Source organism: Eucalyptus grandis, chromosome 11, assembly GCF_016545825.1.
Source record: "Eucalyptus grandis isolate ANBG69807.140 chromosome 11, ASM1654582v1, whole genome shotgun sequence".
NCBI lineage: Eukaryota > Viridiplantae > Streptophyta > Magnoliopsida > Myrtales > Myrtaceae > Eucalyptus > Eucalyptus grandis.
This window is the reverse complement of record NC_052622.1, coordinates 15,963,898-15,983,454: the sequence shown is the minus strand read 5'-3', so window position 1 is coordinate 15,983,454 and position 19,557 is coordinate 15,963,898. Positions and strand designations below refer to the sequence as shown.

At 42.6% G+C, this 19,557-nt stretch overlaps 3 protein-coding genes and 1 long non-coding RNA gene across 4 annotated transcripts; 3 read left to right on the top strand and 1 right to left on the bottom strand.

Annotated features, from left to right (window-relative positions):
- Nucleotides 1-2,930: 2,930 nt before the first annotated feature.
- Nucleotides 2,931-4,735, top strand: LOC104425058 (glutathione S-transferase F9). The gene is made up of 3 exons (XM_010037635.3): nucleotides 2,931-3,105; nucleotides 3,266-3,314; nucleotides 3,996-4,735. Exons 1-3 carry the CDS (start codon nucleotides 2,962-2,964, stop codon nucleotides 4,448-4,450), a joined length of 648 nt encoding a protein of 215 aa, XP_010035937.1. The 5' UTR covers nucleotides 2,931-2,961; the 3' UTR covers nucleotides 4,451-4,735.
- Nucleotides 4,736-6,816: 2,081 nt separating this feature from the next.
- LOC120289515 lies at nucleotides 6,817-7,376 on the bottom strand. Its single transcript, XR_005547539.1, has 2 exons — nucleotides 7,140-7,376; nucleotides 6,817-7,042 (listed from the first exon to the last, which is right to left on the bottom strand). It is a non-coding gene; the product is annotated as an uncharacterized LOC120289515 (long non-coding RNA).
- Nucleotides 7,377-12,348: 4,972 nt separating this feature from the next.
- LOC104427318 (glutathione S-transferase F9) lies at nucleotides 12,349-14,248 on the top strand. Its single transcript, XM_010040426.3, has 3 exons — nucleotides 12,349-12,492; nucleotides 12,650-12,698; nucleotides 13,554-14,248. Exons 1-3 carry the CDS (start codon nucleotides 12,349-12,351, stop codon nucleotides 13,991-13,993), a joined length of 633 nt encoding a protein of 210 aa, XP_010038728.1. The 3' UTR covers nucleotides 13,994-14,248.
- A 994-nt stretch (nucleotides 14,249-15,242) lies between these two features.
- Nucleotides 15,243-17,045, top strand: LOC104425056 (glutathione S-transferase F9). Its single transcript, XM_010037633.3, has 3 exons — nucleotides 15,243-15,454; nucleotides 15,610-15,658; nucleotides 16,309-17,045. Exons 1-3 carry the CDS (start codon nucleotides 15,311-15,313, stop codon nucleotides 16,761-16,763), a joined length of 648 nt encoding a protein of 215 aa, XP_010035935.1. The 5' UTR covers nucleotides 15,243-15,310; the 3' UTR covers nucleotides 16,764-17,045.
- Nucleotides 17,046-19,557: the final 2,512 nt, after the last annotated feature.

The following is a 19,557-nucleotide window of genomic DNA, read 5'->3' as shown; positions in this document are numbered from 1 at the left end:
TTTCACAATCACAAACGTTTAAGCTCACTAAAGACAAGTGTATGATTGAAGGTCGTTCAGACTTTGGAATTATAAATTCTACACTCCATTTCTTACTTGCTCATCGGTTCTTGATCTCTTTAAATACTCATCCACTTCCAAACTAGCCATTGGACAATATCTAGAGGATCGTCTTCTAATCTACCCATTGGACAAATCTGTATCTAAAAGATTTAATAGCCGTTGAATGATAGAAGTATAATCCTAAATTAATTCTGATTGCCCATACCAGCAGAATCTTGGTTTTCATAAGTAGAGCTTCTTCGTATATAAAGTTCTTGTCTTCAATATTCAATTGTCAATCAATTAGATTAAGTTAATCAAATCTATCTTGATGTAAAATCCAAACCAGAACACTAGTCATTATATGTTTGGGGCTTGTGTTACGTTCTGTCAAGTTGTCTCATTCTGAACATGCTTCGTTCTGAATCTGCTATGTTCTGAACTTGTTTCTCGTTTTGGATGTAAAGTCTGAGAATATTCTGTCTGAGATAGACTTTACAATCAGGACGTAAGTCTGAACATATTCTACTTCTGAACAGATTTAGACTTAAGATCTGGATACAATCTGAATAAGTTCAGTTTCAACATAAAGTCTGTCTTCTAGTTCTTTCATGTATAGACTTTGACAATATCTTTTATATGTTCTATCATCTACATAATCTGTTACTTAACCATTAAACATGTTAGTAGCTGTTGATTTATTTTGTCATCTTTAAAACATCATAAGGGATTTCCCTAACACCTACAACATAGGACAACTGGGGACCAAGTTTATCTTTGATTTCTCCAATGATTTGCTGAATGAACTGTGTCTCATATCTACAATGAAGAAATCCAGATGATTGGTTCCCTAGGTAGCATTGAGGCAGTGTAGTTTTGGAGGAGTTAATCATATATTCTGGTTCAGATGAACTAACATAATACAGAGTATGATAGTCATGACATTCATGGCACACTAAACTTAAAGAAAACAAATAATTCCAAGTTAGTGGAAGAGTGGCCTACCCATCTTTCAATTCTCTTCCGGCGAGACCAGCTACTTTACTTAGTGCATCCTTCCACCTCTTTATATCTCCCTTGTCACCAATATAAGTTTCCTCACATAAATGATCCTTCCTAAAAACACCTCCCTTCTAACACTCGAACCGATAGTCTTTCCCATAGCAGTATTTCGTTTGAGCAATGATGCTTTTTGCTCTTCTAATTCTGTTGTCGCATGAAAAATGTTATGAGGTTTCTTATATTCCCACGCATGATGATTGATTTGGGTGAGTAATGGCGTTGAATATATAATAGTTGACTACCCCTTTCTTCCTTGTGGAGGTTAGGTGATCAATAGTTTACTCAATTGCAGGTGCAAAGGAAGTCGACAAAGAAAACCATTTTGTAAATGACGCAAGGACAGCTCAAGTGTGCATTTTCGATTGGCCAAATCTTCCTACTCCCTCGAATAATTTAGATTAAAAATAAGACCGATTATTAGAATCTATGGCTTGCGGACATAGGCCAATTTGAACCGTCACCTACTACCCAATTCGAGCAAATTGGTAATTGCCTTTCTAGAAGCACGTGGGCCATGTGAAAAAATGAGCATAGTGCTTTTTACTATTTCTAGTGACGATTATTGAAAACTTTCGGCCGAAACTAATCAAAGGTATAGAGCATAGGTGCGACACCAATTTAGTGCAAAAGAAATCAACAAAAGACAGATCTTTCAAGATTACAAATGTCCCATGGAGCATGACGGATTTTAACAATTTTAGGCTACCTTTGTTCATTTGGATTTCTAGTTAAAATATGACTGAATATAATATGATATGGTAGGATATGAAATTACCAAAATCTTGTCTATTATGTGGTAAATTATAGTAATAAAATCGAATATTTTCATATCCTATCATGTCTAATGTTTGGTATGAATAGTATATCAATGTAAATGTACATGAAAATGTACAAAGGGAGATGTTAAGAATAACTTACAGTTAATTGCTAAAGAAACCATTAAAGGACAAAATGGAGATAACATCCATAAATAAATCCATAATTATTGGACAATCCAAATCTTAAACAGCAAATGAGGTCATTGCAGCATTTTAGAGTCATGGGTTCGACTATGAAGACAAATGTAAATGAGCTACGACAACATCAATAGGCAAATTAGTGGATGCATGTCAAATCTGTTAAGAGAAAGAAAACATTATCATTTAGCTTTGCGAATCTGAATTAGTGTTTAGACTCTCTCGCCTACTTCAATTTTATTTACTTATTTTTATATTATTTTCACTTTTTTTTTTTTTTTTTTTTTATTCCCTTTCCATCATTTCTTAATAAATTAACTATACCAAAATACCTAAAATATGCTATAGATATAAATGCTAAGTATGTATATATAGAAATAAATTCAAATATAAAAATAAAAATAAAATGAAAGTCGTTGTTATTTTGAATTTCCCTTTTAATATTAGAACTCATATATTGTTTATATTTAATTATTTAAATTCGAAGAAATTTATTATTAGACAAAAATGATTTTTATATCATAAATATAAAAAGTTCTATCTATAACCAAAGGAGGCCCTACTTGCCATCCCAACTTTACCCGGATAGCATGCACAGCCAAAGAGTCGCAGTATTTCCAGATAAGTCTTAACTTGCAGAGGGATTCAAACTCATGGAAGCAAATGCAAAATGCGAAACTCTTTAGTGATGGGGACCAATTAACTAAGCTTGGATTGGTGGTGGGTTGGTGCATCATTGACGTGTGCAGCATCATTGACGTGTGCAGCTTCTGTCTGCTGCTCTAACAAAGAGACTTCTTTATAAAAGCCGGGAGACACAGCGGAGAGAGTCGCTGGCTAGGTCCGTCCAGAAGGAAGAAAGAAGCAGAGAGAGAGAGAGAGTGAGGGAGCGGGAGTGAAGATGGTGGTGAAGGTGTACGGCCCTGACTACGCGTCGCCGAAGCGGGTGCTTGTGTGCCTGATCGAGAAGGGCGTCGAGTTCGAGACCGTCGGCGTCGACCTCTTCAAAGGCGAGCACAAAGCCCCCGAGTACCTCGAGCTCCAGGTCTGTCCTGTTCGTTCTGAAAGTCCAACTTCACTTTCGGTCAAACTCTCGACAGCTTGACTTTTCATCGTGTCTCCTTTCGTGGGTACTTGGCATTTAAAGTGTGTCTTGTCTGATTGACGCTGATTCGGATCTCGTGCGCGCGCGCCCGCCTGTGTAGCCCTTCGGATCGCTTCCTGTGGTTCAAGATGGCGACTACACTCTGTTCGGTAATGCTCTCGACTCTTGGCTTCTTGCATCGTTCTTTTCTTTCTATTGCTGTTTTCTTGCGGTCTTGAGATCAGAGCACGGGGACATACGGATGGTTCTTTAGCATGCGATGTTCCTAACTTACAGAGGCTTTTTGTGTTGTAATCGGCCAGTGAAGCGTCGCAATAGTCTAAAGAGTTCCGCAATGAGTGGATATCAGAGGAAGTTGAAAAGATTGAGTCCACTGGCATGTTCACTCGATAACAGCCACTCTTTTTAGGTTACATACATCCACTCTCAATCTCAAGTCTAATCATTTGCCTGAGGAACAGATGATTTGAATCCAAAGCTCTTAAGGCCAGGCTCTTAGTCTCCATATCTGTTCTGGAGTTGTTCATGATCTGTCTCTTTTCATATGTCGACCAAAGGCCGCTGATTTTCCGTTTGGACCTGCATTTTCATCCGGTTATATTCTTGATGGAGTTTAAGCAGAATGATCAGTGCATAGACATTGAAATGTCCTGCTGCATCTACACTTATACCGTGGGTCTAGTGTCATGAGAGTAAGACTCTGCTGGTAAATTCAAAAGCACAGTGCATGTCTCTTGTAGGTTTCATTCTGGTTATTTGTTGCTTTTCATATGTGGGGATAAAGATTTGTCTGTCTACTCTCCGTGATATATCCAGTCTAATTCATACAGAATCGCGGGCCATCATAAGGTATTATGCCGAGAAATACAAGGACCAAGGGACTGAACTGCTGGGGAAGACAGTCGAGGAGAGGGGGCTCGTTGAGCAGTGGCTCGAAGTTGAGGCCCAGAACTTCCACCCGCCAATCTTCGACCTCGTCCTCAAAGTTGTTATCGGCCCGCTTAGAGGGCTTACCCCGGATCCGAAGCAGCTCAAAGAGAGCGAGGACAAGCTCTGTCAGGTTCTGGATATCTACGAGGAGAGGCTGTCAAAGAGCAAGTACCTGGCAGGGAATTTCTTTAGCCTTGCCGACCTGAGCCACCTTCCGTTCACCCAGTACTTGGTGGGAAAGATAGGGAAGGAGTATCTGATAAGGGACCGAAAGCATGTGAGCGGTTGGTGGGATGATATCTCGAGCAGGCCTTCTTGGAAGAAGGTCCTTGAGCTCTGGCCCGGTCTGTATTAGGACTGTTTTATCAGTTATGCCGAGTGCACCCGAGTCCTTGGTCTATGCGAAGGATAGCGAGTCTTTCTGTGTCTACTAAGTATGTTTCTACTGATCTGGGTGATCAAATAAGCTTTGTTGAGTCTGGTTTGACCGATCCTGTCGTGGACCTCCTTCTTGTTGTATTATTCATGGCGGTGTTGTGTGTTGTTGGGCTGTGTTCGCAGCTGATTAGTACTATGCGAGCGACTTTGGTGAAATTAAAAATTAATCACCTACTTATCAACTTTTGAGGATCTTTTACAACTTAAAAAGAGCAACTTCATAAACTTTCATTTATATGTCCAGTACTCACTGAATTGGTGTTAGATGAGCTGTTAAGACTCATTCTAGGAGATAATGAAGTCTTCATAACCATGGATACCAACCACATCAAGTTTTATTTATCAGACGTGGGCGCGTCTTGTTGGCATGAAGAAGTCGGAGGTTTGCCAACTCTTTTGCATCAGAAGGGAAGTGAAAACTGCTGCAGAAACCAATGTAGTATCACGTGATGAATTCATCCGCAAAAGGGTTAGCTGAAGCATACGAGAAACGTTCATATTGTCTCATGAATATCAACACTTGAATGTTCTTCCTGAACTTTAAAGAAACTGTGGAAAAAGACTGATTAGTACCTATAATACCCAATTCGAGCAAATTTTTAATTGCTTTTCTAGAAGCAGGCAGGCAATCGGGCAATCTCAACATGGATGGATCTTTTAAATTTCAGTGGCCCACAAAAGAATTGTACTTAGAAATATGTAAATTATGCGAGCATAATGAAATTCAACGATTCTATTGTCCAACTATATTATGCACGTTGCAAGAGTATAATATGTCAAAGATCGGCCGGAGAAAATACTACAAAGCGATTCAAGGCATATGCAAAATCAGACTTCACAAAACTGATAGAAGCAGCATACAGCATACCAACCTTGACTGAGTGTCTAACCTGGGATGCCAACTAAGTGTTGTTAAAGATACACAAGGATATTCAACCGAATCTTTCAGATATCATTGCACAAGTCAAGATCAATTAATATCGAATCTGATTTTGTATATAATATTGGAGGTTGGGACACCTGGAGTGCCATAACTTTAAGCACGGAGGACATTTAAGTGCCATAACTTTAAAATGGTACACTTAAGTGCCAATATCAGAGTAAAATAGACACTTAAGTGCCACTCCGTGAAAATCCGGCCAAATGGGCTGACGTGGCAATTTTCCGGCGAAGTTTGGTCCAAACGGCGTCGTTTTGCACGTTGACGTGGCGGAGAAAACGCAAAAACAACGCCGTTTCGTGTCTACGTGTAAATAATAATATATAAATGAATTAAATTAGATTTAAAATATTCAAAATTTTTAAAAAAAAATAAGAAAAATTTAAAATTAAGAAAATTTAAAATTTTTAAAATTTTTTAAAAAAGGGGGAGGTCGAACGGGGCGGCTCCCTCGCCGCCGCCGCCTCCTGTCGTCGCCGAGAAGGGCCGGCGACGGAGGGGAGGGTCGGCCGGGGTCGCCGGGCCGGCCTTGCCGGCCCCCGGCTAGGGCCCGCGACCCCGGCCGACCTTCCCCACTCCGTCGCCGACCCTTCCCGGCGGCGGCGGGAGGCGACGAGGGCCCGCAAGCCCTCGCCAGATTTGGGTGAGGGCCGTGACCCTCACCCTAGATCTAGGTGCGGGTGCGACCCTCGCCCAGATCCGGCGAGGGGTCACGGGCCCTCGCCGCCTCCCCCGCCGAGAAGGGTCGGCGACAGAGTGGAGAGGGTTGGCCGGGGTTGCCGGGCCGGCCGGGCCGGCGGCGAGGGCCCACGAGCCTCGCCTAGATCCGGGGTGAGGGCGCAAGCCCCGCCGTCGATCGGTCGGGGGCGGCGACCCCAGCCGACCCTCCCCCTCGTTGCCGGCCCTTCCGGGCGACGGCAGGAGGCGGTGGCAGCGAGGAGCCACCCGTTCGACCTCCCCCTCCCTTTTTAATTTTTTTTAAATTTTAAATTTTTCTTAATTTTTAAATTTTTCTTAATTTTTTAAATTTTTAAATTTTCTTATTTTTTTTAAAATTTTTTGAGTATTTAAAATTTAATTTAATTAATTTTTATATTATTATTTACATGTAGACACGAAATGACGTCGTTTTTGCATTTCTCCGCCACGTCGGCAAAATGACGCCGTTTTGGACCAAACTCACCGGAAAGTCGCCACGTAAGCCATTTGGCCGGATCTTCGCGGAGTGGCACTTAAGTGTCCCATTTAATTTCAAAACTGGCACTCAAGTGTACCATTTTAAAGTTATGGCACTTAAGTGTCCTCGGTGCCTAAAGTTAGCTTGGCACTTGCGCCGTACTTCCGCCAATATTGTTTCCTTTTATTTACATACAACATGTATTATAATAGACATGCTCTGTACATTACAAGGATATACTTGAAATACAAGAAAACTTCCCCATCTCGCTTTCCTTCATCTCGTCTTCTTCATCTTCTTTCATGGTATCAGAGTGGGTTACGCACCTTTAATTCGCTTCTTCAATTCGTCCTCTTTGGTCTTCGATCTTCCACCGGAAAAATCTAGCTAACCTGCAAAACGCATTAGCTCTTCGGCGCAAGAATCATCACCCTTAGGAAATCACATTGAAACAGACGAAGGAAAAGGAAGAGAGGGAGTTCTTCATACCGTCATGGCTGACAATCAACCTCAATCGGGGCAATTACCTGTGGATGCAGCGACCTCAGAAGCACAAGATCAAGTGCATAACATCATAGGTCGATCTGATCAGCCCGCGATGGGGCAATTTTTTCCTTGGCAACCCAGTCTAGGGGTATCCTCATTCAGGGACTCCATACCAGTGGGTGCCAATGCCAGGATACTATGGAGGAAATCCGAATGTATCATTCCCGTGAAGTTAGACTCGAATAGTCCACCGCCGCGAGCGGGCCGGACCAATCGAAACAATCGGGTCGATTACATGCGGGCGAAAACCCAGGCGATTCGCATGCGGGGACTCAAGGCGGTTTCAATCAGGGTCAGCAAGCAAACCCTTATTCGGGGTTTCCAACCGGTCTCCTACCGATTTCCTTGGCGGCCGCCATGGGTCGCCCAGAACCTCGGCGATGCCCTCGTATGTTTCAATTCCGACGGGTCGGAGTTGCGACTTATTAGTCACCCTCTCACGGGACCTGAAAACTACTCGAGCTGGGCACGAGAGCTTCAAGAGCTCGTCACCAAAGATAAAGAAGGTTTCATTGACGGAACTATTCCGATTCCGACCGATGAGAAGATGGGGCGACAATGGAAAAAAAATGCAACCAATTGGTAAGAACGTGGATAGGTAACTGCATCAGCCCCGAAATCGCTGCAGGTTTACCTCCCACAGAGGATTCAAAAACAATTTGGCAAAATATTCAAGAAATGTACGGAAAACTCGATAGGGTAAAAATTTTCTCGCTGCATCAAGCTCTCAGCGAGCTCAGCGAGGAAACATGTCATTGACGACATGCTTCAACAAGCTATCCACCCTCCGGGAACGAGCTAGAAACGGCAGAAGAGAGACTCGAAGGACCGAAGGCAACACTCCAGCAATACAAAGCGATAGGGGACCGAGAAAAGGCAACTCGTTTTCTATTGATTCTCAACGATTCTTACCTCCATTTCAAATCGCAGATCTTGGCAATGGAACCAGCTCCTCCCCTTGGCCGGATATTTCAGCTCGCGGTGCAGGAGGAGAACCAGAGACTCACTACATCCGAGGCCAAAACCATCGAAACCCTAGCCTTGGCGGCGAAAATCGAAAAGGGGCAGAAAACCCTAGCCAAAGGAAGAGACGCGATATCATTAGGGTTCGGAGAGCCAAAGGGGGCACTAGGGTTTGCGGAGCAAAAGGGCCCTTTTAAAGGCTCCGTGGACGGTCGAGATCGACTGCAGCGATCCGACGGTCAGAAAGGGGCGCGGCACTCGGGTGATCTCGACGGTGGAGATGCGCTCGGCTTAAAGGGATCCAACGGTCCGAATTATTTGAGAAATTTTGGGCCGAATTTTAAAAATAGATGGAAGTTATTTTGTGATTATTGTAAAAGGCCCCACCACACAATTGACAATTGCTGGAAATTACATGGGAGGCCTAACAGGAAAGGGAAGGAAATTTCAGCAGCAGCTTATTAGCCCACTCCATCCACAGATGTCAATCAACCAATCACACATGGAGAATATCAACAATTATTGCAGGCTTTGCAAAAATTGGAGGCACCAAAAAGGGGGAGCAATTTTACAGGTATTTCTTATTGCCTGACAAGTAATATATCAAGAAATGCCTGGATTATTGACTCTGGAGCGAGCGATCATATTACATGCAATAAGGGGTTATTTTATAATATTCATGAAGATTCAACTAATCCTATTACTGTGCAATTGCCAAATGGCAATATCACTTGTGTCACCCTAACCGGGACTGTCATTCTTAGCCCACAAATTACTCTAAAAAATGTTCTTTACGTCCCGAATTTCCAATTCAATCTTATCTCAGTGTCCAAAGCCTGTCAAGAAAATTCATGCCAAGTTTTTTTCAATGCTGATGTCTGTCTATTTCAGGCCCTTTCGACTGGGAAACTAATGGGCTGGGGTAACCTCTCTGAAGGATTGTTTTATTGGAGAAATTCACCCAAAAATCTTGATTTACTCTCTTGTAATAAATCATTGTGTAATCTGACTACCAATGATAAGAATTTCCTTTTACATTCTAGATTGGGTCACAGCCCTTCTTTTCCTTACCCTCAATGCCCTATTTGCCCACTTGCGAAACAGTCGCGAACACCCTTTCCACTAAGTCAACATCGCTCAAGTGACATTCTTTCTTTATTACATGTTGATGTCTGAGGGCCATACCATATATTAAATCATGATGGGTCTTGGTTCTTTCTCACCATCGTAGATGATCACTCCAGGGCTACGTGGCTTTTTCTCATGCAAAGTAAGGGTCAAGTTCTATCTCACCTTAAGAGCTTTCTTTCCTTGTCAAAAACTCAATTTGGGAAAGATGTTCAAAAAATCCGGACAGACAATGGTAGTGAGTTTTTCAATCATGAATGTACTGCTCTTTTTTTGTCCCATGGAATACTACATGAGAGCACATGTGTTTATACACCACAACAAAATGGGGTGGTAAAACGGAAACATCGTCATCTTTTAGAAATGGCACGGGCTTTGAAATTCCAAGCTTATGTTCCAGACACTTTTTGGGGCGATTGTGTTTTAACTGCAACTTATTTAATCAACCGTATGCCAAGTAAACTTCTTAGCGGGCGAACACCTTTTGAGCTGCTTTATGGAAAGAAACTAGATCTGGGACATTTGAAGATTTTTGGATGTCTTTGCTACGCCACCATAGTAGGTCCTAGGATAAAATGGGACCTCGTGCTCGTTGATGCATCTTTATGGGATATCCCACCTACTCTGAAAGGGATACTGGGGTTTTTATCCTTCCACGGGAGAATTCATAGTTAGTCGAGATGTTTCGTTTCAAGAGAATTCTTTTCCTTTTGCCACCTCTGCATCAGATACATAATAGGATTATCTTTTTCGTATTATTCAGACGGAGGAGACTATGGAAGATCCAAACTATGTTCTCCTTCCTCCATCAGCAAATATCAGGCCATCTACTATGACCCCTATGGACATGATGTCCTCAGCTGAAGTGACAGCATCACACCAGGAGGAAGTCGCTTCTCCAGTTTCAAGTAATGTTGGGGATTCAAATGATAATCATTCACCATCAAGGCACCATGTACCAAGGCGATCCGGACGTAGCACACGTCCACCGACATGGACCAAAGACTACATATGCGGAGTCCAGAAATCACCAGGTATTCCGTTTCCGGTTGCCTCATTTGTTTCTTTCGATAGACTTTTCCCAGAACATAGATGTTGTATTACTCGCATTTCTGATGGGCGAGAACCATCGAGCTTTGAGGAGGCACGCACTGATCCACACTGGCAGAAGGCCATGGAAGCAGAGTTAATGGCCTTGATGGATAATCAGACGTGGGATCTTGTTACCCTACCTGCACACCGCAAGGCGATTGGATGCAAATGGGTTTACAAGATCAAGTATCGTGCAGATGGATCTGTTGAGAGATACAAAGCTCGATTAGTGGCGAAAGGTTTCACACAACGGGAATGTTTTGACTACCACGAAACCTTTTCCCCCGTGGCCAAAGATGTGACTGTTCGATCATTCCTTTCCGTAGCGGCTTTTCGGGACTGGTCATTGCATCAGATGGATGTGCACAACGCATTTCTGCATGGGGATTTAGATGAGGAGATTTATATGGAAGTGCCACCAGGTTTACGGAGACAGGGGGAGGATAAAGTCTGTCGTCTCCGCAAATCCTTGTATGGACTCAAACAAGCCTCAAGACAGTGGTATGCAAAGTTTGCTGAGTCATTGATAGCCGCCGGTTTTCAACAGTCCAAGTTTGATTATGCTATTTACTTAATGATATATGTAGATGATATACTTATTATGGGCAATGATGAGGTAGCTATCAAAGAATTCAAAAGCTATTTGCATTCAACATTCCATATTAAGGATTTAGGATCACCAAAGTACTTCCTTGGAATCGAAATCGCACGCTCAGACCAAGGGATTTCCCTCAGTCAGAGGAAATTTGCACTGGAGATTATATCGGAAGCAGGTCTATCAGGATGTAAGCCAGCTGTAATTCCAATTGAGCAGAACATTAAACTGACTACAGCAGATTATGATGTTGGTTTATCTCAACAGACTGATCCTATACTCAAGGATCAATTGAGTTATCAGAAGCTCGTTGGGAAGCTCATATATTTGACCATGACCAGACCAGATATAAGTTATGCAGTCCAGACACTCAGTCAATTTATGCATCAACCGAAGGAATCTCATATGAATGCAGCACTTAAAGTGGTGAAGTACTTGAAGAGTTGTCCAGGACTCGGGATTCTTCTTTCCAGGAAATGCGACATGAGGATGACTACTTACTATGATGCGGATTATGCGACCCGTCCGATGAGCAGAAGATCCATTACTGGTTTCTGCATCAAATTGGGAGACTCTTTACTCTCATGGAAGACAAAAAAGGAACCGACAGTTTCACTATCTTCGGCAGAGGCAGAATATCGTGCTATGGCCAAAACAACTTGTGAAATAGTATGGTTAAGGGGATTGCTTCGAGATCTTGGAGTACAAGTTAGAGGACCGACCATACTATTTTGTGACAATGATGCAGCCATCAAACTTGCATCGAATCCTATTGTGCATGAGAGAACCAAGCACATAGAAGTGGACTGTCACTTCACACGAGAAAAGATTCAACAAGGGATGATCGAGACACAAGGGATTGGGACAGAAGAACAACCAGCAGATGTCTTCACCAAACCTTTATGTCAGAGACAGCATGCGTATCTCTTGAGCAAGCTAGGCGTCTTGGACATTTACAAGCCACCAGCTTGAGGGGGAGTGTTAAAGATACGCAAGGATATTCAACCGAATCTTTCAGATATCATTGCACAAGTCAAGATCAATTAATATCGAATCTGATTTTGTATATAATATTGTTTCCTTTTATTTACATACAACATGTATTATAATAGACATGCTCTATACATTACAAGGATATACTGAAATACAAGAAAACTTCCCCATCTCGCTTTCCTTCATCTCGACTTCTGCATCTTCTTTCAAGTGTCTAACCTGGGATGCCAATCGTGATGGGTAAGTTGTCGCATGACGGTAACGGGTGCAACTTGGTTCAATGCTCTGACAAGAGTTCTGTTTATAAACCCAGACAGAGTAGCGAGAGATTCTTGGAATTGACTGGTCCACCAAGAAGAGAGAGAGAGAGAGAGAGAGAGAATGGTGGTGAAGGTGTACGGGCCTGATGCTGCAGCGCCGAAGCGAGTGTTGGAGTGCCTGATCGAGAAGGGCGTCGAGTTCCGGACCGTCACCATCGATCACTTCAAGGGAGAGCACAAAGCCCCTGAGTACCTCAAGCTCCAGGTCTCTCCCCCGTTATCGAGACTCTCACTTCACTCTCGTTCAAACTCTCGACAGCTTGACTTTTGATCGTGTCTTCTTTTGTGGGTACTAGGCATTTAAAGCGTGTTTTGTCTGATTGATTTTGATACGGATGTTGTGTATATGGGTGTATGATTAGCCCTTCGGATCAGTTCCTGCGGTTCAAGATGGTGACTACACTCTGTTCGGTAATGCTCTCAACTCTTGGCTTGTTGCATCTTTTCTTTTTTTGTCGTTGTTTTGAGCCTTCGGATTTTCACGTCATGGTCCGGCGCTCAGGCTTTTTCTTGCTCCTGAGATCAAAACACGTGCAAATACGGATGGTTCTTCAGCAAGCAGATGCTCGTAGTTCGCTAGCGCTGTTTGTTTTGTAATTGGCCAGCAAAGCATCGCGAAAGTCTAAGAAAAGTTCCGCAATGAGGAGACGCTCCTGAGATCAAAACACGTGCAAATACGGATGGTTGTTCAGCATTCGGATGCTCGTAGTTCGCTAGGCGCTGTTTGTTTTGTAATTGGCCAGCAAAGCGTCGCAAAAGTTAAGAAAAGTTCCGCAATGAGGAGATACCAGAGGAAGTTGGAAAGTTTGAGTCTCAGTGGCATGTTCATTTGTTATCAGCCACTTGTTTTAGTTTACCAACATCCACTCTCAATCTCAAGTCAAATCTTTTGCCTGAGGAACAGATGATTTGAATCAAAGCTCTCAGGCCAGACTCATAGCTTCGATTTCTGCTGTGGAGTTGTTCATGATCTGCTTTTTGTATGTCGGCCAAAGGCTGCTGATTTTCCGTTTGGACCCACATTTTCATTCGACTATGTTCTTGACCGGTGTTTAAGCAGAATGATTAGTGTATAGACATTGAAAATTCCTGCTGCATCTACACTTATGCCGGGGATCTAGGGTCATGAGAGTAGAACTATGCTGGTGAACTCAAAAGCACAGTGCATGTCTCTTTCAGGTTTCATTCCAGTTTTATGGTGCTTTTCACATGTGGGGATAAAGATTCTGTCTACTCTCGGTAATATATCCTGTTTAATTCATACAGAATCTCGGGCCATCATAAGTTATTATGCTGAGAAATACAAGCGCCAAGGGACTGACCTACTGGGGAAGACTATAGAGGAGAGGGGGCTCGTTGAGCAGTGGCTCGAAGTTGAGGCCCAGAACTTCCACCCGCCAATCTTCGACCTTGTCCTCAAAATTGTTTTCGGCCCAGAACTTCCACCCGCAGCTCAAAGAGAGCGAGACAAGCTTTGTAAGGTGCTGGATATCTACGAGGAGATGCTGTCGAAGAGCAAGTACCTGGCAGGGGATTTCGTCAGCCTTGCCGACTTGAGCCACCTTCCATTCACCCAGTACTTGGTGGGCAAGATGGGGAAGGAGTACCTGATAAGGGACCGGAAGCATGTGAGTGCGTGGTGGGATGATATCTCGAGCAGGCCTTCTTGGAAGAAGGTCCTCGAGCTCTGGCCTGGTCAGTATTAGGGCCGTTTTATGGTGTGCCAGGTGCACCCAAGTCCTTGGTCTATGTGAAGGATAGCAAGTCCATCTGTGCCTACTTAGTATGTTTCTACTCGATCTGAATCGGCAGATTTGGACTATCAAATAAGCTTTTGTTGAGTCTGGTTTGTGAAGGTCACGTGTAAAAGTGGGATTTCTCCAGTAAATGATCCTGCTGTGGACCTCTTTGGTGTTGTATTATTCATGGCGGTGTCGTGTTTTGTCAGGCTATGTACGCGGCTAATTAGTACCATGCCAGTGACTTTGGTGAGATTAAAAATTAACCACCTAATAACCTAACTTTTGTGGATCTTTTACAACTTGGAAAGAGCAACTTCATGTTTGTTCACATGTCCAGCACTCACTGAACTGGTGTTAGATGAGCTGTTAAGACTCATTCTAGGAGATAATAAACTCTTCTTAAACATGGATACCGACCACATCAAGTTTTATATATTCGATGTTGGTGCGTCTTGTTGGCATGAAGAAGACCAAGGTTTGCCGACTCTTTTGCATCAGAAGAAGAGCAAAAAACTGCTGCAGAAACCAAAGTAGCATCGCAGATGAGTTCATCAGCAAAAAGATCAGCTGAAGTGTATAAGAAAAGTTCATGTGTTTTCATGAATATCAACACTTGAACATTCTTCCTAAACTTTTAAAGAAATTGTGGAAATAGACTGATTGGTCTCCGTAATACCCAATCCGAGCAAATTTGCAATTGCTTTTCTAGAAACAGGCAGGCAATCGGACAATGTGAACATGGATAAGCAAGATGCTTTTGCCACTTCTACTAAGGATTGTTGGAAATTTTTGGCCAAAGCAAGTAACGTAAATTGACTCTGAAGCATAGGTTCGGCATTCATCTCATGAAGAAAAAATCGATGAAAGATAGATCTTTTAGTTTTCAAATGGCCCTCGAAAGAATTATATTTAGAAAATGTAATTCATGCGAGCATAATGAACTTAAATGATTCTACTGTCCAACCATAATTGACGTTATGCACGCTGCAAGAGTATAATACATCAAAGATGGGCCAGAGAAAATGCTGCAAAGTGAGTCAAGGGATAAGCTGCACCAGATTCTACAAAGCTGATAGTTGCAGCATACCAACGTTGACTGACTGTCTAACCTGGGTCCCGATCGTGATGGGTAAGTTGCCGCATAACGGGAACGAGTCCAATTTGGTTTAATGATTTGATAAGAGCTTTGTTTATGAACCCAGACAACGATTTTTGGTATTGACTAGTCCATCAGGAAGAGAAAAGGTGAGAGAGAGAGAGAGAGAGAGAGAGAGAGTGAAAATGGTGGTGAAGGTGTACGGGACTGATGCTGCAGCGCCGAAGCGAGTGCTGGTGTGCCTGATCGAGAAGGGGGTCGAGTTCGAGACCGTCCCTGTGGATCTCTTCAAGGGCGAGCAGAAAGCCCCTGAATTCCTCAAGCTCCAGGTCCGTCCCTCTTCTTGAAGCTCACTTCTCTTTTGATCAAACTCTCCCCAAACTCGAGTTTTTCATCGTCTTTCTTTCTGTTCTTTTTTTTGTGGGTACTATGAAGTACTACTTCATCTGATTAATTCTGAGTCGGACCGGGTGTGTATGTGTAGCCATTTGGATCAGTTCCTGTAATTCAAGATGGGGACTACACTCTATTCGGTAAGGCTCTCTACTCTTGGATTTTCACCTTGTAGTTCGGAGAGGTCTTGAGATCAAAAGATGTCCATATACAGATTGTTTTTCAGCATGCTACTGTAGATGCTCGTTCACTCTGAATCTCAAGTCGAATCCTTTGCGTAAGGAGCAGATGATTCAAATCAACGACCTGGGGCGAAATAGTCTGAATATGAAGTATCGGGCAGCTGTGCATCTCAGCGAGGAGAGCAAGTCTTCCGAGTGTTTCCCTCAGCTGTCACAGTTACTTAGGTGGCATTTAAGAAAAAAATGAAGGCCGGACTCATCAGCTAGCTATTTAGGAAGTATCACAGGATGAGTTGTTGATAATCTGTTTCTTTTTATACGTCGGCCAAATGCTGTAGATTAACTGTTTGGACCTGCATTTTCATTGGATTATTTTCCTGATCAATGTTCGAGCAGAATGATCAGTACATAGATGTTGAAACGTCCTGCCACGTCTGCACTGTTACTGTGGCCCGTGGGTCTAGTGTCACGAGAGTAAGACTACGCTGGTAAATTTACAAGCACAGTGCAGGTCTCTTTTAGTTTGCATTCTAGATTTATGGTGCATTTCATCTGTGGGGATAAAGATTTGCCTTCTTCTATCTGTACTATATCTTAATTTCATACAGAATCGCGGGCCATCATAAGGTATTATGCTGAGAAATACAAGCATCAAGGGACCGACCTTCTGGGGAAGACAATAGAGGAGAGGGGGCTCGTCGAGCAGTGGCTCGAAGCGGAGGCTCATAGCTACCAACCGCCGTTGCGCGACCTTGTCCACAAAATTGTTTTGGCCCCAATTAGGGGACTTACGTCGGATCCGAAGCTGATCAAAGAGAGTGAGGACAAGCTCTGTAAGGTACTGGACATCTATGAGGAGAGGCTGTCCAAGAGTAAGTACCTGGCGGGGGATTTTTTCAGCCTTGCCGACCTGAGCCACCTCCCGTTCACGCAGTACTTGATGGGAAAAATGGGGAAGGAGTACCTGATAAGGGACCGGAAGAGCGTGAGCGCATGGTGGGATGATATCTCGAGTAGGCCTTCTTGGAAGAAGGTCGTCGAGCTCTGGCCCGGTCTGTATTAGGACATCATTTCATTAGGCGTGCCCGGTGCACCGAGTCCTTGGTCTATGTGAAGGAGTAGTCGATTTCAACGGACTAGCGAGTCTCTCGGTGCCCAATCACTACGTTTCTACTCGATCTGAATCGGCAGATTCAGACGATCTTATAAGCTTTGTCGAGTCTGGTTTGTGAAGATCAATGTCAAGGCGGGTCACTGCGGTGAATCATCCTGTTGGGGACCCTTATGGTTATTATCCTTGCTGGTTCTAGAACTAAAACACTCTGGACCTGTCCCTTTGCCTTCACAGTAACAAGTTTTCTTCTTCTGATAGTGTCGTGCGTGTCGTGTTGTGTCGGGTCGCGTTTAAGGTTGATTAGTACAAAGCAGAACTGCTGCAGAAACCAAATCAGCATCACCCAACGAGTTCCTCACTTGAAACATTCTTCTTAAACTTTGAAGCGAGCTGCCTGTCGCGTGGCACTAAATTCGAGCTTAAATCGAGAAAAGATCATATCAAAACCAATCATTTCTCTTTTTGCTTTCGTGGGATGAGATGATACATTAGCTCGGGGGAGAGATCGAATAAATTATTCCCATGTGACCAGACTAGACGCTTTGTGGCTATATTAACTTCAGAAACTTTTTTTTTTCGAAAAATATTCACTAAACATTTTAAAACTTATCACGAGAATGCGATTGAATTTTAAAACAAACATTATAATCAAGTCTTAAAACTTAATAAATCGGTGCAATTAAGTTTTTTCATTGATTCTACCAACTTGATCAACTAAACATCTTAAAACTTGTTAAACTTATTACGAGGATGCGATTGAATTCTAAAACAAGCACTATAATCAAGTTCTAAAACTGATTAAATTGATGCAATTAAGTTTTTTCCTTAATTCCATCGAACTTGACTAATGAAACATGCGCAAGTGGTCTTCTTTTCCCCCTCTTGTACGTGGGGTTAACAACATTAAACAAAAAAATTAAAACGAGATCCATTTGGTCCACATCCTTATTTTTTTTAAAACCAAATCTTAGTTAAATTAGAATAAACAATAAAAAAAAAAGGCTCACGGTTTTTATTTATTAAAAAACAAAGAAGAAAAAAAAAAAAACTCACCTGTCCTACCATCAAGATAGGCCGGTGGCGCCTTGGCGATGGCCGGCCACAGTTGGACACCACCGAAAATTACAAAACGTCACTTAGACATCTTCAAATGGTACCTCGGAACCAGAAGGCGTTGAAACAGCATCCGACAATAATGACAGAGAGCCACAAAAAAAGATGTCTTAAACACACAATTATGAACATAATAGCTACCTTTGCCCAGGCCATGGCGACCCACCAATTAGGGTCAGTGAGGATGGCCGGCCATTGGCCGAGGTCATGGCCAGTGACACCATCGGCCATCTCCGAGGCACCGCCGGCCCTTCCTCTAGATGGTAAGGCAGCCACACGCCGCCCCCACAGATGAGGGGACTTTACCTTTTTTTTCTTTTTTCCCTTTTCTTTTCTTTGTTTTTTTGTTCTCTCTAAAACTTTTAGTCTCATTATTATCATCATCATCAAATCGAACATTTTTTTTTTTAATTTTAATACTCAATCGCACTTTTTAAATAAATTTTAGAATTTTTAGCACAATTATCCTTTCTTTCTATCCTTAGTTAATTTGTCATGGAATATACTTATTCATTGACATTTGAAATAGTTCACGTGTGAATTTAATATCTAAAAAATTTACAGCTACTTACGACACGACCCCGTCGGTTCTTCCCCCGGGAAGGAAAAAAAAAAAAAACCCTTCTCTCGGACACCTAATTAAACGGAGGTTGTTGATTTTGGTATTCAGTTGAGAAGGTTCTAAAAATTATGATGACTTCTTTATTAGGGTCAAACAAATTCCAATGACTTGACTGGATCCAATTGGCCCGTCTTGAGTCAAACCACTGACCTTAGACTCTCCACTCTCTCGCGTTCTAATATGGTACTTCTGAATATTCTCTTCCCAATTTGCTTGACTTGGAACCTACCCACATATTTGACCACTCTCTCTCTCTCTCTACCAGAGGCACCGGATTCATGTGAGCTCAATCCACCAAAATCATGAAATCACATGAGTCTCGCATGAACTATGATCAACGGTCGCAATATGTGTCATCGGGCTCATTTGAAAGCGGTGCATGTTAGAAATTTTTTGGATTCATAGCAGTTTGGATATGATCCGGCTAAAGTAATACTAGATTATGCAATGATTGCAATTGGGTATTCAGGCAAAGAAGCCATCTCAAGCACATCTAACAAGATTATTCACTATGCAGGTGAATTGTCTCGATATTTGTAGAACTTAAAATCGGCATTGTATTTTATACCATGATTACATCATGCAATGGTAACACGTGACATGATAAATCAATTAAATGCATTCCCTATTTACCTAAAAAATTATGATTGTCAACAAGATCATGCCGAATGATTCATTTAATATCCCAGTTGGAAATTTTGTTAGTTGGTGAAATAATTTGACTTTGATTAAGAAGATGTGCAATTCTAAAATTGTGTTAGACCCTGTTCCCTTTTTCTACAAGGCCAGGACCACGTCGATATATTCCTTTCATACGTCATAATGGAAAATTATGAGATCTCTCGTTCTCCTTGACCATGTAAATTGTGGAGGGGCTGCTCGAGGGAAGTCTGGTACCATCGAAGTCGCGACCTAGACCGTGAAATTTGTGGAGGGGGCTGCTTGAGGAAAATCTCGCACCATCGAAGTAGATTTTTCATTCCTTTCATACAAGTCTGCCGCCGGATG

What these genes read in the sequence shown, in the direction of transcription:
- LOC104425056 (XM_010037633.3), top strand. Translation starts at nt 15,311, where the DNA reads ATGGTGGTGAAGGTGTACGGGACTGATGCTGCAGCGCCGAAGCGAGTG. An exon ending in CTGAATTCCTCAAGCTCCAG is followed by an intron (nt 15,455 to 15,609) that starts GTCCGTCCCTCT and finishes GTGTATGTGTAG; the next exon opens with CCATTTGGATCAGTTCCTGT. An exon ending in TGGGGACTACACTCTATTCG is followed by an intron (nt 15,659 to 16,308) that starts GTAAGGCTCTCT and finishes AATTTCATACAG; the next exon opens with AATCGCGGGCCATCATAAGG.
- LOC104425058 (XM_010037635.3), top strand. Translation starts at nt 2,962, where the DNA reads ATGGTGGTGAAGGTGTACGGCCCTGACTACGCGTCGCCGAAGCGGGTG. An exon ending in CCGAGTACCTCGAGCTCCAG is followed by an intron (nt 3,106 to 3,265) that starts GTCTGTCCTGTT and finishes CCGCCTGTGTAG; the next exon opens with CCCTTCGGATCGCTTCCTGT. An exon ending in TGGCGACTACACTCTGTTCG is followed by an intron (nt 3,315 to 3,995) that starts GTAATGCTCTCG and finishes TAATTCATACAG; the next exon opens with AATCGCGGGCCATCATAAGG.
- LOC104427318 (XM_010040426.3), top strand. Translation starts at nt 12,349, where the DNA reads ATGGTGGTGAAGGTGTACGGGCCTGATGCTGCAGCGCCGAAGCGAGTG. An exon ending in CTGAGTACCTCAAGCTCCAG is followed by an intron (nt 12,493 to 12,649) that starts GTCTCTCCCCCG and finishes GTGTATGATTAG; the next exon opens with CCCTTCGGATCAGTTCCTGC. An exon ending in TGGTGACTACACTCTGTTCG is followed by an intron (nt 12,699 to 13,553) that starts GTAATGCTCTCA and finishes TAATTCATACAG; the next exon opens with AATCTCGGGCCATCATAAGT.